We start from the raw sequence: 17,496 nt of genomic DNA, 5'->3' as shown, positions 1-17,496 counted from the left end.
AAGAAATGTTATTTCCTTGTGACATATTTGGAAAAGCTTGGGAATTACGATGATTCTGAAATTGTTCATTCTATCAAGGTTGTGTAGCTCTGGAACAAGGTTGCATAGAAACCGAAATATATATTCTCTACTAGTTTCCCAGACTCCCTCACCAGTATTAGGTGATGATCCTAGAACATTGTGGAACTCATTCTAAACCCTTGGTCGTATTTTCAAGATTGCAGGAAAAAAATATATCAAGGAAGGGAGACATATGACAACCTTGTAATCTTGGGAAATGTCAGGTTAAGAAATGCCAGGTTTTTGTCTCTACAAGACTGTCAGAGCCTTTGACTACTGCCATTTGCCAATTTCCAATAAGTTGTTATATGTATTCAAACTTGATTGATCACAGAACTTTTCTCCTAAAACATCTCATGAAACAGCGTTCATTGGTTCATATTAGAGGCTTCACTTTGTAAAACGCTGTCCCAAGGATGGTCACAACAACACCCGAATCATGATAAAGTCTTAAAACTTACAATATGTTGGTCTGGTGGTTGTTTGAGATGCTCTAAGATAGAATAGAATAATATTCAGAGAGGATAAGTTGGAATGTACTAAATGCCTGTATTGTATTCCCCTCTAGTTTTCCACTTCCCCCCTTTATATGTTCTATATTTAGGAAATTAGTCTGCCAAGTATTAAACCAAAGCAAGAACAAGCCCTCCTTAGCTGCATTCACCTTCAGCTACAGATCCTATTTCTCTCCTACTCCTCACCAATAGGTGCTAACAATGTCTTTAAACCCTTTTCACATATTTTCTTCTCACTTCTCAGCATACTTCATTGGATTCTGCATCCACAACTCTTCCTTTTGTTGTTGTTGTTTTTAAAATTTTCTTTTCACAACTCTTCTAAAGCCTGTCTCATATTCCCCAGTGTTTTCTATATTATTAAAACCAATAGACTTTAAATATACTTCTTTCCTGACTTCTCAAGACCTTTCAGCTTAGATAATTTCCCTTTGGAAACTTTGTATTGAATTCTGTGATTCCACATAAATTTGGTTTTCCTCTTACTATCCTATCATCTCCAAACTTCCCTCTTCCTCCCAAATGACCACAATATGTTACTTTTTCAACACGAGCACCTAACTTGCTACTCTCCTTTATGCCCTCAACTTTTCTTTTGAAGCAGTTGACCTCTTCCATCCCATCTGTTTCTGTAATATAAATTATACACCATAGTGTAATGCCAATACTACTGAGGTTTAGATCTCTCATCAGATTATCTTGTTTGAATTTGAAAGGCACATTTTCAACCACTTACACATGTGGATATGTTATAGAACTTACAAACTCAACATTTCCTAAGACATACTAGTTCTGCCCCCATTTTCACTGGTGATAGTATTTCCTTTCTCAGTAATTCTTTTCATAAGTGAGGATTTGGTTTCCCATCCAGCTGTGCTGCACTTCTGAAATAGGTGATGCTTTGTAATTAATTACTTGTTCAGCATCAGACTTCCTTCTCTTAAGGGCAGATACTGTTTCTATTTTATTTATTGCTGATTTCTCAGTGTCCAAACAAGGGTCTGCCATATAAATAATAGTTTGATGAAATATAATTTATTCAAATGATGTTAGATGTATAGACTTTAATACATAAATTTAATGAGCTTGCATTCAGAGTGCTATTGGAAAATATATATACTCAATATTTCCTAGGCTCTTACAGTATTTTGTTTTTAAGTGGATTTCCTATATTTCTGTTCACTTCTGTAATAGTCCTTGAAACTCAGTGAAAAAAGCACTAATGTTTTGTGGATGTAGAAACCCAAATGTAGAGAGATTAAGTAACATCAAAATTTACAGAACAGGTAACCAATAAAGTTTATGGAAATTTTCCTTTAGGACTCTTCCTCTCTGAATGTTGATATAACAAAAGGTAATGTAAAAATATATAAATTGTATAAATAGCTAAATTGAAAGCTATAGTACAGCCGAACTCTGAAAGCCACACACACATGGATAAGATGTTTAGCAATTAATCTGTTTAAACCGTGTAAACCTGGTATAAAGTATATTAATCTTAAAATCAAATACTAAAGAAGGTCACTGAAACTATTATAGTTTTCAACAACTGAAATCAAAATTTGAATTATGCAGTACCTGCCAACTGTGATGTTTAACAGTTGAGGGCATAGGTCCTCCTGAGACGTCATATCAATCGTTCAGTATTGCATGAATTACAGTGTTGCTACCATTTAATGTACAGTTTGAATAACTTGCATTATTTTAATTTTCAGTCAACATAATGGCAGCAATCTACAGAGTCTATATTATTTTCACTTTGCCTGCATGCAGATCATTAAGATGTTAACCAGTTAAGGATTAACAATCATTCCTGATCATTAAAAGTATTTTTACAAAAATTCTTGCATAGGGAAAAGCACTCTAATGGAAGCCAGTAGAAGCGGGTTTTGACTAAAGCACTAGCTATGCAATGCAGGCCACATTGCTAATCCTCTTTGATGTTTATATTCCACACCTTTATTCTATTTTATTTTTTAAAAGATTTTATTTATTTATTCATGGGAGACACAGAGAGAGAAGCAGAGACACAGGCAGAGGGAGAAGCAGGCTCCATGCAGGGACTCCGATGTGGGATTCGCTCCCAGGACCCCAGGATCAAACCCTGAGTCACCCAGGCCTCCCTATTTTCCACACCTTAAAGTATGGGGTTTACACCCGGTGGTTTCTGAAGAGCCAATTTAAAATCTCAGAGCCTTAGGAACAGCCAGGGTCAGAGTGATAACCAACTATCCTTAAATAAAAAGGGGAATCACTAAGTCATGGAATGGTAAAGAATGCCGTGAGAGGGAAACTGTAATCTAAAAATGTAGGTGACTTACTGGAGCCACGTTTGAGGAAAGGTAAAATTGGAAGGAGATCCTCCTGGAACTCCTGACTCTGCTTATAAAGGATCTGCCCTAAGGACATACTTAGAATTTCTGTGCTCTTTGTGGAAAATGACGGATGAGGATTGACCATTTCCTTTAAAATGAACAGCTTGAAAGAGGCATTTTTCTTTTCATCCTAATGGCTTCCAATGGTAATGTACATAGTCTAATCTTAAACTCCTGGAGGGGTAGGAAGAGACAAGTACACATATCACATTCTTCTCTAAACATGCTGTTCCTCTCTTTTTTATTGTGAGTGTAACAAGGTATCTAGGAGTTATATTGGGAGCAGTTTAGTTGATGTCATCTGGAGGCAACCAGCTGCTCCACGACAGAACAAATGGAAATGAGTATTTTCCTGTTGATTGTACACCATTACTCCTTTTTGGGGTGTGGTTAACTATTGTTCTTTGGAAAATACTAAATGCTTCATTTGTCAACTAAAATAGTTCTATATGTTTGCACATAAACTCTTTTAAACTAAGTGGGTTTTTAATGTGTTTTAACATAAAATATATTACAAAATATAAAACAGGATGAAACTGTTTAGATATACCTTATAAACATAACTGACGAGTTGACTATATTATACAAACATCTTACTTAATGACACAATTTTGAGTTGTTTTAAAAAAATTAACATAAAAGAATCATTTCGTTGCCCCACATTGTCTTTGTAATTATTGTTGAGCAATAATGATAATTATGTTATAAATATAATGTTTACTCCATGAATGACTCATAATTAAACTAAGAAAATAAGTGTAGATTTATTGCAGTTTGAGTTAATGGAATGAACTCTTGTATTTAGTAAATGTTATCAATCTTTTTCTCTAATACAACATATTATTTGATACTAGGTTCGATTCCTAGAAAAATAGTTAATGCTAAATAAGATAATAGTACACAGCTATCTAAAAGCTTCATTTAGAGAGAAAAAGGAATCTTACATGAAACAGAATTAAAGTTCCCAAAATTCATATTTTATACTTTTAAATTTTTGTTAGATTAGTCCTACAAATTTAGTTCTATTGTTTTATGGCTGAAACTCCTTTGTAGGACCACAACTGTCATTATTCGCATACTTACTGCACTTCTGGGATTTACATAATCAATCCCAAGGGTAGTCATGGCTTTCACAATAGCTAGAATGGATTGCAATGTATTACTGTAAATAACTGCTTTGAACTCCATGCATTCTTGCTCACTGTAACCATTCTTATGGATGATCCTATAATTTAAACATGAAAAGCTTTTGTGAGTTGAGCAATTGTTTTTTTATAATATTAAAACATCAATAATAATTTGCTGAAATAAAATTACAGTATGTATTTGCTACAAAAAATATTGTCCAAAAAAAAATATTGTCCATATGTCTATGTTAAATCTGAACAATTTTATGGCTTTGAATTTTTATTATCATCATTGGGATTTAATACAGTATTTTCTTTATTTTCTTTTATTTTTCAGTATTTTCTTTCTGAGCTCCTCATGTTAAATATAAAAAGGACTTTGAATTTACCCTAGATAAACCAGTATTTAAAAATGAGTAAATCATGAGAACCTTACTTAGAAAGCTTACTTGTTTTCAAAAGAAAAATTTCCAGATTCCCCGCACAAAGATACATACAGAGTTCTGAAACGTCTTTATAACGTGATTTCTAGAGGAAGCAAAGCAATTTAGCAGAACATTCATTTCTTTTCCTATCACTTAAGACACACTGGAAAATAGGAGTGCCGGCTTTCTATATATAGCATTAACAAAGGCATTTTTTTTAATGTAGGTAATTACCTGCTGTTAAATCCCTTGTCAGTTTTCCATCTGTGTACGTGCCACTAGTTCTCAAAGTATAAATGCTCGACATTTTATTTGACTGAACTCATCTTTTCCTTCCACTCGATCAGAACACAACCTTTTACTCATAGTTTTGGAGTAATAGATTAAAATAGATTTACTTTCAAAAGCTAGAATCTCTGCATATGCTGATTACTTTTTTACATCTATCATATAGTATGTTCTTGCTCCTTTCTGTTGTTTGTTGTTGTTTTTGAAGAGCTGTAGGTACATTGGGTATAATTTTGGATGTCATATTCTGAAGCAGTTGTGTTTTATCTATACAGAGACGCTTTATCATAAGTGGAAAAAGAATAGAAGTGTCCCGCAAGATACTAAAACTTTGAAATACAAGAATTTCTACAGTGAGAAGAGTTGAAGCAGCCTCTGTATCCATATTTATTGTTTTTGGTATTTAATTACCAGTAATTGCAATATTTCTATTTTAAACATGGCCATGTTTATCTTGCTGTATTAAACAAGTAACTTTAATAAGTAAATAGATAATTAGAGATTGTAGAAAAATACAGTAAAATGTCTTTGTGGATAGATCAAGAATAAGTTCATTAAAAAAATCTCAGTCCTTTCTCAAAAACTGAAACTGGGAAATTATTTTAATTTCATTAAAATGGCAAGTACAACTAAACTTGGGGGCATTTAGGATTTCTTTCTGGAATAAATTCTGATTCCTATCTTTTCATCATAGGATAAGGAAACATCACAAAGCAAAATGACAAAATAGTGTTTAATTTACTTTTTAAAAATCCAGCTGTAGTGAGACTTTAAGCAGCATTGTTTGAGTAGGGACTGCATAAATACATTTCGGTGAGATAGAGCTTTTACTTGCAAGTTGATTCCTAAATCTGTTTAAATTAATGGGCTTTTACTGGGCATTTTCTGTAACATACTGAATTATGTGCTGAAAAGAATGAGTGAATTATACTTTCCCTCCTCCCCAAGGACTTATAGACTGGATCTCCACTGTAGCCCCTAGACGTTATAGAGTAGCCACTAGACGTTAATTAAAATTAAATTAATTCCTCATTTACCCCAGCCACATTTCAAATGCTTAATGGCCACATACGACTAGGAGCTGCTGTCTTGGAGAGTGCAGATAGGGAATCTTTCTATCATCACAAAATATTCTATTAATACCAGAAAGGAAGAACATAAAATCTTTTTTTGTGCATTGCTAGTACATAGCAACCATGTCTGCATGTGATGCAATAAACTAGAGAAGAAAAAGTGGTAAACTTTATTGGGAGTATGTGTAAGGGGTCACAGGAGACTTCCTGGGAGCAGTGATGATCAGCTGAGTTTTCAAGGAGAAGTAGTTACTTCCCAATAGTGAAAACGAAGAACATTCTAGGCAGAAGGATCAGTATGACCAAGTAGATGATTACAATTGTCAAGCTTTGGTGTATGCCAAGCACTGTTTTAAGTGCTTCATATGTCTTCTCCTTTCTTGCGCTGAGTCCTTTAAAGGAGGTAAGATTCTTGCCTACATTTTACAGGAAAGTAATGGAGGCATAGGTAAAGGCAGGAAGCCCCCCAACTCATTCAGTTAGTACGTGGTACGGTTGGGCAAGGAACGCAGTCTGATTGGGGAGCCTGCGACCTTAGCCACTGAGCTGTACTGACTTAGGTAGTTCACAGAACAGTGTGAGTTCAGCATTTCTGGTGTAGAAGCAGGAAGGGGGATGTCGTGGGATGTTAGGAGGAAGAGAGCTTAAGAGCTGGATTCTGAAGTGTCTTCTGTATCCTTCAAGGAGTTTGTACTTAATAGTTCATGAAGAGTACAATTCAGGAAAGAGATAACAATTTTCTTTTTAACAAAACTGGTTGATGTTGGTGTGGTTACTGTGGTGAAAGAAAAAGGAAGGAAGAAGAAAGTGCTTTGCAGGTTAAAAATATTGTTTCCTCCTAAATTCAAATGGATCATTGATTGACATATTTTGAAATGTTTATGGCTTGTGCCCACATTACCAAAACCCTAAATTATACCCAGATTAATATATTTAAAATATGACCGCTTTGAGTATTCATCTTGTCGAGAAGCAAAGTTTAAGAGAGTGGAGATTGCAATATTACACACCAGTTGTGCTCTTTGTTAAAGGAGGGAGGGATACTTGCACAGGAATTGTGCCAGCTCTGCCACTACTTGGATGCACAGATTATCAATCAAATTTTCCATAAGTATTTATTTTCAGACTGCTCAAGTACACAGACCTCAAATATCAAACATTTTAAATAGTCTATACCTACTTCATTTGTTTAACGATTGTGCTTTTTCCAGATTCCCCTGCACCTGCAACAGAAAGATGGGACTGTTATAAATTGCTAAATTCATACAGATAATAAAACCTGTGATTATCACTTTCTTGTGGGTAAACCTTGAACAGAGAGCTCTCCTATATAAAGAAGGAAAATAATCTCTGTCAAGTCTTGAAAGATATTAGCTGCCTACTTTCTAGGATACCCGAAGAAAATAAAACCCCTGTATATTGATGTTAAATCCAGATATAGGTCTGACTTCAAGGTAAAGGGTATCTTCTAAAACAAGAAATGTATACTCTCAGGAAAAAAATATATTACTGCATTTGAACATAATTTGGAAAGCTCGTGTCTCCTAGGTTTGCACCCCAAGGAAAGTAGTCCCAACTTTACAGTCTCTAGGTAACTCTATGTCTCCCAGAATGTCTCCTCATGTATCCTATTAGATTAAATAGCAATAAAAAAAGAACACTAGAAAGTTGTCTTTTATTCCCAGAACGTTTTGAAGCCTATTCTAATTGAAGAATAGACTCTTGTCTTTAATACTGTGTTTACCTTGGTACACAATGTTTTTTCTTCTGTTTATATAAAGGGAAATTAATAAGATAAACAACACTAAACAAACCTAAAGAGGCTGCAGATAACAATGACCGGTGAGCATCTGAAATGGATTACACATTCCAGAGGGAGGAGCATGGGGGGGGGGTGATAATACCATAGAGAACCAGTTGCATTTACCTCGAGCATTTATTTTAGTTGATATACAATATACAACTTAATTTTGGTGTGTTTGGCAAACAGTGTATAGAGAGGTACAAAATTCACATGATTTATAAAATATAAAATATAAAAAGATTTATAAAATATAAAAGGCCAGCTATGTCGCAAGGCCTTTTGAGCATATTTCTTGAGTCTCCTGTGCCATTAATGAGTGTTTACTTGTGAAATGAAACCCAAGAAGTACTGAATTGAAGTGACCTGGGTTTGAGGGTTTGGTTCTGTCCCCGTGTGCGCAGGCCTGTGAGCTTTGTGATCTCTTTGGTAAGTTCTTAAGGCCTTACCTATAAACCGAGAATATTTACTTCACAAGATTATTGAAGACTATAATGCCATAATAAGCACAAACTTATTTGCCAGCTACCATGCAAGATAAAACATAAAGCAATGTACTTAAGAATCCACGTATGTCAGAAACTCTGTGGTACTTTGTAAAGAGAACAGTGTAAAGAAACCCTACATGTATTAAATAAATGATGTTGAAGCAACTGGTTGTTCATGTGGAAAAACAGCATTGACTCTTCCATGACAATAATCCAAAAATTATTTTGAATTGATTCATAAACATGTATCTGTTTGTGTGTGTACTAAAGCTATACAAGTTCTAGAGCAATACATAGATTAAAAATCTTTGCAAGCTAGAAGTAGCCAAAATGTTCTTAGGTAACACAAAACAAACAAACAAAACAACAAAGACTTAAAAATTGATAAATTGGACTTGCTCAATATTAAAAATGTTTGCTTTCCAAAAGACACAGTCAAGCAAATGAAATGACAAGCTACTGTCTAGGAGGACACATTCACAGCAAGTCTGTCAGGCAAAGGGCAGGTACCTAGATTTATAAAAACTATTTTAAGTTCATAATGAGAAGACATAAATATCCAATAAAATTAGGCACAAAATTTGAACTGATGTTTTTCAAAACAAGATATTTGTGACCAATAATCTTGTAAAAAGATGCTCCATGTTAGTAATCAAGAATGGCACCCTAGAGAGATAGCATTACATATCCAGTAAAATTGGCTACAATTAAAAGATTCACAATACCATGTATTGACAAGGATGTGGAGCAATTGGGAGACTCTAATTTGCTGGTAGGAAAGAACAAAGTATATCCACTCCGGAAAACAATTGGCAGCTCCTGATATGTTGAGTATAAACCTATCATATGATCCACTCATTACCCTCTTAGGCATTTACTCCAAATAAAAGAAAATGTGCATCCTCACAAGGATTTGCACATGAATGTTCATATTTGATGAACTTTATTTGATAGCGCCAGAGCAGTAATACCCAACTGCCCATTAACAGGGACAATAAACAAAACGTAGCATCTCTTAATGAAATGCTGCAAGCAGTAAAAAGGAATACACTCATGACTCATGCAACAACACTAATAAACTTAAAATGATGCTGCATGAAGGAAGCAAGGCAAATAGAGTGTATTGATCCCACATATTCCATAGTATATTTGTTTCATTTATATAAAACTCTAGAAAGTACAAACCAGGGCACCTGGGTGGTTCAGTTGGTTAAGTGTCTGGCTTTGGCTCAGGTCATATTCCAGGGTCCTGGGACTGAGTCCCACATCAGACTCCCCGCTCAGCAGGGAGTCTGCTTCTCTGCCCTTCTCCCTTGCTCGTGATCTTTCTCTCTCTCTCTCTCAAATAGATAAATACAATTTTAAAAACATAAAAAAAGTACAAACCAAGCGCAGTGACAGAATGCAGATCCATGCTTCCTACTCACGGGAGAGGAGAGGAGAAAGGCAAGGATTGCAGAGGCACAGGAGGAAACTCTGAGCATGACGAAAGCATTCAGTATCTTTAGTCATGGTAAAAACGATTTCATGGGTGTGTACATCTATCAAAACTCACTAAATTGTACTCTTTCAGGATTTGCAATTTATTATATGTAGATTTTTATCTCAATAATCTTGTTTAGAAAACATACATCCTCAGCAACTTAAAAATGATTGTACCGTAGGTCATTATCAGGAAGACTACAGAGAATAAAACACCTATGATTTTAAGGTCCAGTATTCCCATAATATCTTAATATATGTGTGTTTTATAAAGTAGAATATTACATACTTATATGTAATATGTAATATTTATATATTTTGAATACTAGGATAAATGCAATGGGACTCAGAAGTATTCATATGAGTGTTTATTAAAATGATGACAGCCCGCCTGGGTGGCTCCGAGGTTGAGGGTCTTCCTTTGGCCCAGGGCATGATCCTGGGATCCTGGGATTGAGTCCCACATCGGGCTCCCTGCCTGGAGCCTGCTTCTCCCTTTGCCTGTGTCTCTGCCTCTCTCTGTGTGTCTCTCATGAGTAAGTAAATAAAATCTTTAAAAACAAATGATGACTAGTGTAAGGATGGCTGCCATATGAGGAGTCTAAAATGGATATATCTAAAAAAAATAAAAATAAAATAAATAAAATGGATATATCTCTTGAGAGTGAAAATGATGGGAGAATTTGGTTAAAATTACTGCAACATGTAGGGCATACTGTATGGAGTATAAAATGATATATAAAGACATATTTTTTTTAGCGTATTTATCTATGAATCCTAGACATACGAAGCGGGAGGTGGGGAAGGAGCAAATTTAGGCAGCCACTAGAACTTTGAATGTTCTGATTTTACAGATGGGAGAGAAGCAGTCACCAAGAATTGGCAAAGCCTGATAATACAAATTTCGTAAAACTTTTAGATAAAATCACCAATAAATCTTGAAAGCATTGGGGAATATTCAGTATTTTGTAATTGATATGAAATCATATTTTTTATAATTATCCTCAGTTTACAACTAACCCTTATCCAAGGAAATATGACATTAAAATAATATATTGACCAAAGATCTGAACTAAAATACCAATGAGTAGATTTGTTAGTTTTCTCATCCTAATTTGTGTATCTTTAAGAGAAGCAAGAGGCTTCATAATACTACTGGTAGCTCCAAAAATTGGGTCACGGGACACATTCGAAGCCTCAATGTGCCTGTTAATTTTGGACAGATTTCAAAGTAGCACAGCTAAGGCAGTTTTAAAATTTCCCAGGAAAAATCCAAACTCAGGATTTGGATTTTATTATGCTACTAAACGTCTATCCCTTACCAGCATGGCAGTCAACTGCCTTGTTTTACCTGTTTTTATGTAAACAAGACTACTAGGACTTTTGATAACTCTGAATCTCAGAATTTCATTTAAACTTATAGCAAAATATATATTGAATTGGAGGAACTTGACTTGCCTGCTTAGATTTTTAACTCCACTGTCAGCTACTTTATTCTAATTTCCCTACTCGACTTTTTCCTAGCACTTACTGTATTCTACAAATTAACAAATTACTCACATGCCATTTTTAATTTTTTTTTGTCTGTCCTTCCAACACTGTGAGGTACACTGCATAAGGGCAGGGGTCTCTGTTTTGTCCACTGATGAATCTAAAACACCTAGAAGAGTGTCTAATCCTAGAATTCCAATGAAATAAATGAATTCTTTAAGTTCATACTTAAAAAATAAAATTTTGCCCTTTGTATTGGATATTACACTTTTTATCTTGAAACCTTTCTGCCTGATTGACACTATTTTCTTCAGCTCTGATAAACAAATATATCTACACCTAAATTTAATTCTACTTCACAGCAAATAGGTATTGTCTCAAGCTTATCAAAATGTATCTAGTTCCTACAGTTATCTGAAACAGCGGGCCACCTCATAGCAAGGATATCAGAGTGGTAAAGCTACGAAAAATGAGATTTCATTGCCTGGTGAGGATGTATGGATTCTTCATCCTGAGGACCCTCCAGCAGACTTCTCTTCATGCCTTTATACTACTGTGGTCTACACCGCACAGCATAAAATATGACAAATGCAAAATCAGCCACAGCAATTTGCTAATCTTTCTTTATAGACTTGTAACCAAACATGAACTGACAGTTGGCGCAAAACCATCCCAATTAATAGAGACTGCTATGTCCAAGGGTAAAACTTTTGAGGATAAAATAAAAATCACATTAAAATATCACCTCACTTATTTTCAGAAGACAAGTGGCTGTTTATTTTGCATGACTAAGCATTGCTTGTTTGCAAGAGTGGTAAGAGCAAATCAACAAGCTCTGTACAATATTTTGGTTTGCTGGCTTCAGAAAATTGGCTATTTTGCTCCAGGTTGTGCCTCATTTTGGGGGAAAAAAAGTTACCTAGCAATATTATAAAACTGTTCTTGGTAATTTTGTTTTAAACTCTCTATAGTAGATGTGGACATTAGAAATTATAGTGTCATCCTATTTGGGTGACAGATTTGGAGAATATCTCACCTCCAAATTTATATTTATATGTATATGTATATGTATATTCATAATTTTGCTATATGGAAAATTGTAGAATCATAAGGATGTGGGAGGACAGCCTATGGGCTCAATAGGAACCCCACTGCTTATTCATGCAGATGTGTTTAGTGTTATATTTTGATCAATCAGAACGGAAGTATGGGGGGGAAACTTTGGTGAAAATCTGAGACTGAGATAAAGAACTCATCTCTGACTATTATATTTAATTGGTAATTATACTGATAACACTAAGATTGGGCAAGTTGCCAAATTATTTCTGAGTCTAGAGGGTATCTTATTATAAAATGATTCTTTATAGGTTAACTGATCATTCATGACCTTTCTTGGGTAAGCAGAATAATGTTTACAAAATAGTATGTTTTATGAAACTACATATGAAATATGAATATTTTCCTTGGAAGACTTTAGAGAAGCTATCTGGATCATTCTTTGCTCTATGTAGTGACTTCAGTCTTCTATATGAAGGTCCAGTATAGTCCACTATAGTGTTAACAGGGAAAACACTTGAAGAAAAGTCAATCTCTCCAAAATCCTTATTATTTGAAACTCTATTAGAAAGTTATATCAGAAGTAAATTAGCAAGTCCCATTCTCACAATGATTCAAGGTCATAGTTCACAATAACCATTCCATTCTTGTACAATGAGATCATGTTACAGTGTCAAATATAGACATCAAAACAGCATGTTCACATAGGCTGAGGGTGTCCTGAAATAATCTCTTCCTTCCAAACCGGTCATCACTAAAATTATTTTCTGGGTCAAGGGGTACTAAAGGAATTTTATTTATTGGAAGTGGATAATGTTTCAAATAATTAAATATTCAGGTTGGTGCTTCCTATTTTAATACTCAAATTATTCCTAAGAATTAAAGATTTTATTTCACATTTTTATTTACAAATATTAAAGACAATTTTAAAGCTACATGACATTTATTGTTGTAACTGAACTTCAACTGGACACACTTCCAGGCTTGATTATTCATTTCCTAAGAGGCAAAGTGAGAATAAACACTTATCCTACATAAGATTTTTTTGTAAGTGGTTTTAAAAATCACATAATTGTACAGTAGAATACAAACTCAGAAATCAACCAACTATGCATATCTCTTCATTCTATGCATGAGAAAAATGGGTCCAGGAGAAATTGTGATACTCACCCAAAGTCCCACATCTACCTCAAAACAGAGAAACTATGTCTTCTGACACCCATAGTAATGCTGTAAGTTTGATTTATTAAAAAAAAAGTCCTTATGATGTCAATATCAAAATTGTTTCATCACATAAATTATTTAATTCCTTCATTACAAATTAATATGAAGGCAGTGTACTTGTCATAGATATCGGTGTGCAGTGTCTGCCTGTCATCCATTTATAGACTGTAGGCATGGAAGGTTTTTAGGGTAGCCCTTTTGAACCAACTTAATTTTATTGCACTGACTATTCCTCTTTCTTACAGAGCGGTGACAAAATTATCTGTCTCTTCCTCATGACAACCCTTCAAATCGGCTAGACCGACGGTAGGAAAACGTGATAGGCATACTCACATTTTGGAATTAAACAAATGCGGGCTTGCAATTATTTTTGACTTTGGATATCTTGGTCAAATTTAATCAGAGAGTCCGTTTCCTCTTTTATAAAATGGGGCTATTAATATCTACCCCTTAGGGTTGGGCAGGTTAAATTACAGATAGAAATCCCCAGGACATACTTTAACTTACGGTGAGTTCTCTGCATTTTCTCTTAATTGAAGCATGCTCTATCTCTTTTCTAAGAGAATCTGCAAGTTTAATATGTTCTGGTCCTTTAATCCCTTCTTGTGGAACAAGATATTTAAACCCCTTACACTCGACACTGGACTCCACGTGAAAGCCAGTGTCCTGAAGCACTGGTACTGAAAATTGTGCCATACATATCAGGAGATTTATCAACAATACTGACATTCTGATGTAGTAGGATAGGAATGCAAGCTGGGCTGGCCTTGCTCTTGGTACTTGTTTTTAAATAGAACACTTAATGCAGACCATGATTCATTTGCCACTGCCATTGTCTTCCTCCTCCTCTTCTTCTTTTTCTTCTTCCTTCTTTCTTCTTTCTCTTTTCTTCTTCAGTTTTATCATATCCTCTACCTATATTGAGTTTGGAATATTTAAAATGTTTCTCCTTTGATTCCACATCACCTCTTAGCAAACAGATTATTTCACATACTGTGCGTGTATAATCTTTTTTTAAACCTCAGCTGAAGATCTCTGTTTAAATTCCATTTTGTTGGGGCACCAGGGGGGCTCAGTGGTTCAGTGTCTGCCTTTGGCTCAGATTGTGATCCCGGGGTCGCAGGATCGAGTCCCCCATCCGGCTCCCCACAGGGAGCCTGCTTCTCCCTCTGCCTATGTCTCTGTCTCTCTCTTTGTGTCTCATGAATAAATAAATAAAATCTTTTTTAAAAAAGTAAATTCCATTTTGTTTATTTGGATCAATCATTTCTGATGGTTAAAGTCAGTCAGAACTTTGACTTTGTTTGTCACGATAGGTTGCCAAACTCTGAATCTTATTTGAGTATGAAATGGTGCCTATCCACCTTCACCCAAACACCTGGTAAGAGCATTGAATAGGAAAGGGTGAGGGGCAGGAAACTGGGTCAAGTCCCTGAATCATCATTAGCCCTTGTTCACTGTTTGTAGTCAACAATGTAGTCAACTGGCTTACAGTATGAACTATGACAACCCCTGAACGTTATTGTACATATTGCTTATCTGGTTAAGGGAACTGCCTTTATAGCTTGTTTGATAAGAGTTTTATCAGATATGGATGAAAGAAATTTATTATTTGTTTTTGGTTACTTCAAACATAACTATAACGATTTTTTTCCTTTAATGTGGTAATGTAGTAATGTAGTGAATGATATTAATATTCCAGTGCTATTTTAACCATGCATTTTTAGGATAACTGCACCCTGAAAGAAGATACACTTGATATACTTCCATACTTCCTCCTCCTCCTCCTCCTCCTCCTCCTCCTCCTCCTTCTTCTTCTTCAACATTTTGTACATTCTTAGAATCAGCTTGCTAATAATACTGGTTTTGGTCTTTGCATTTATGTTTCTGTTGAGGGAGATTGCTGTGTCACCATCTGTTAATTTTTTTTTTTAAGATTTAATTTATTTACTCATGAGAGACACAGAGACAAAGGCAGAGACACAGGCAGAGAGAGAAGCAGACTCCATGCAGGGAGCTCAATGTGGGACTCGATCCTGGGACTCCAGGATCACGCCCTGGGCTGAAGGCAGGCATTCAACCGCTGAGCCACCAGGCTTCCCTACCATCTGTTAAGTTTTGTTGTCAAGGTTATCAAATAATGTATTTGTATCAAAGTATGTATTTCTTGGGATGTCTGGGCAGCTCAGTGGTTGAGTGTGGTCTGCCTTCAGCTCAGGATGTGATCCCAGGGTCCTGGGATTGAGTCCCACATCAGGTTCCTCATGGGCAGCCTGTTTCTCCCTCTGCCTGTGTCTCTGCCTCTCTGTGTGTGTGTGTCTTTCATGAATAAAGTCTTAAAAAACATATATTTCTTTGTGAAATTTGTAAATGATTTGTTCATGAGATTATTGGTAGAATTTACTTGTAAAGTCATACTGAATTTGTAGTTGAATTTATACATTTTTTGCCAGATAATAAACAATATCTCAGTGTACACTTATTTTTTCCCAAATATTTTATTCTAATAATCTTAAAACCTGCAAGAGTTTGAGAAAATAGTCCATTGGAAATCTATATTTTTAAATTGAAGTATAGTTAACATACAGATTTATATTAATTTTAGGTGTACAACATATTGATTCAATAATTCTGTAAATTATTAAATTGTATATGTTGAATATATAATAAATGCTCACCAAAATAGGTACAAGCACCATCTGTCACCATACAATGTTATTACCGTAGTATTGACTATATTCCCTGTGCTGTCCATTTCATCTCTGTGACTTATTTGGTTTATAACTGGAGGTTTGTGAACCTCTTTATCTGTTTCTCCCATCCTACCAACCCACTGCTCCTCTGGCAACCACCAATTCTCTATATTTAAGAATCTGCTTGGTTTTTTGTTTTTTGTTTTTTATTTTTTTAGATTCTACATATGAGTGAGATCATATGGTATGGCTCTTCCTCTGACTTGTTTCACTTAACATGATACTTTTAAGTCCACTCATGGTGGGGATGGCAAGAATTCATTCTTTTTTTATGTTTAATAGATAGTCCATTGTATTTACATCTTCTTTATCCATTATCTATTGATAGACACTTGGGTCACTTCTGTATATTGCCTATTGTAAATAATGCTGCAATAAATAGAAGGGGGCATATGTCTTTCCAAATTAGTGTTTTCATTTTCTCTGGGTAAACATCCAGTAGTGAAATTACTGGGTCATACAACATTTCTATTTTTTTTTTTTTTTTTGAAGAAACTCTATGCTGTCATCCATAGTGGCTGCATTTACATGACACCAATTTACATTCTCACCAGCAGTGCATACTATGTGTGTTCCCTTCCCCACATCCTTGTCAACCCTTGTAATTTCTTGTCTTTTTTGATACTAGACTTTCTGACTGGTGTGAGGTGATAGGTCACCCCGGTTTTGATTTGCATTTCCTTGCATCCCATAGTTTTGAGTTGCATCACTAATGATGATTAGTGACATTGAGCATCTTTTAACATGTCTGTTGGTCATCTGTAGGTCTTTGGAAAAAATATCTATTCAGGTTCTTTGTCCATTTTTTAATTGGATGATTGTGATGATTTAGTGTTGAGTTATATTAGGCCTTTATACATTTTGGATATTAATCCCTTATCAGAGATAACCTCTGCAACTATCTTCTCTTATTCACTAGTTCACTAGGTTGCCTTTTTTTTGTTGATGGCTTCATTTGCTGTGCAAAAAAAAATATATATATGTATTTTTATTATGTATAAATTTATATACATAATAAAAATATATATATATATAATATTTTGTTGTAGTCTCAGTAGTTTACTTTTGCTTTTCTTTCCCTTGCCTAAAGATATATTTCCATAAATAAAGTGCTAAGACTGATGTCCAAGAGATTACTGCCTTTTTCAGGAGTTTTATGGTTTCAGGTCTCACATTTAGATCTTTAATGCATTTTGAGTTTATTTTTGTATATGGTGTAGAATAAGTGGTCTAGTTCCTTTTCTTTCTTTCTTTCTTTTTTTTTTTTTTTTTTTTTTTTGCGTGTAACTCTTCACTTTTCCCAGTACCATTTATTGAAAAAGCTGTCTTTTCTCCATT

General features: G+C 34.9%; 1 protein-coding gene across 1 annotated transcript in view; it reads right to left on the bottom strand.

Moving 5' to 3' along the window:
• Positions 1-17,496, bottom strand: part of GNAT3 (G protein subunit alpha transducin 3) — a 56,932-nt gene that overhangs the window by 26,009 nt on the left and 13,427 nt on the right. The window contains exons 2-3 of the mRNA XM_026006114.2: positions 7,044-7,086; positions 4,034-4,175 (exon numbers count right to left, since the gene is read on the bottom strand). Of these exons, the coding sequence (XP_025861899.1) occupies positions 4,034-4,175; positions 7,044-7,086 (185 nt within the window). The remainder of the gene's footprint in view (positions 1-4,033; positions 4,176-7,043; positions 7,087-17,496) is intronic.

Source organism: Vulpes vulpes, chromosome 5 (genome assembly GCF_048418805.1).
Source record: "Vulpes vulpes isolate BD-2025 chromosome 5, VulVul3, whole genome shotgun sequence".
Taxonomy (NCBI): domain Eukaryota; kingdom Metazoa; phylum Chordata; class Mammalia; order Carnivora; family Canidae; genus Vulpes; species Vulpes vulpes.
The sequence above is the reverse complement of the archived record's forward strand: the minus strand, read 5'-3'. Positions and strand labels throughout refer to the sequence as shown.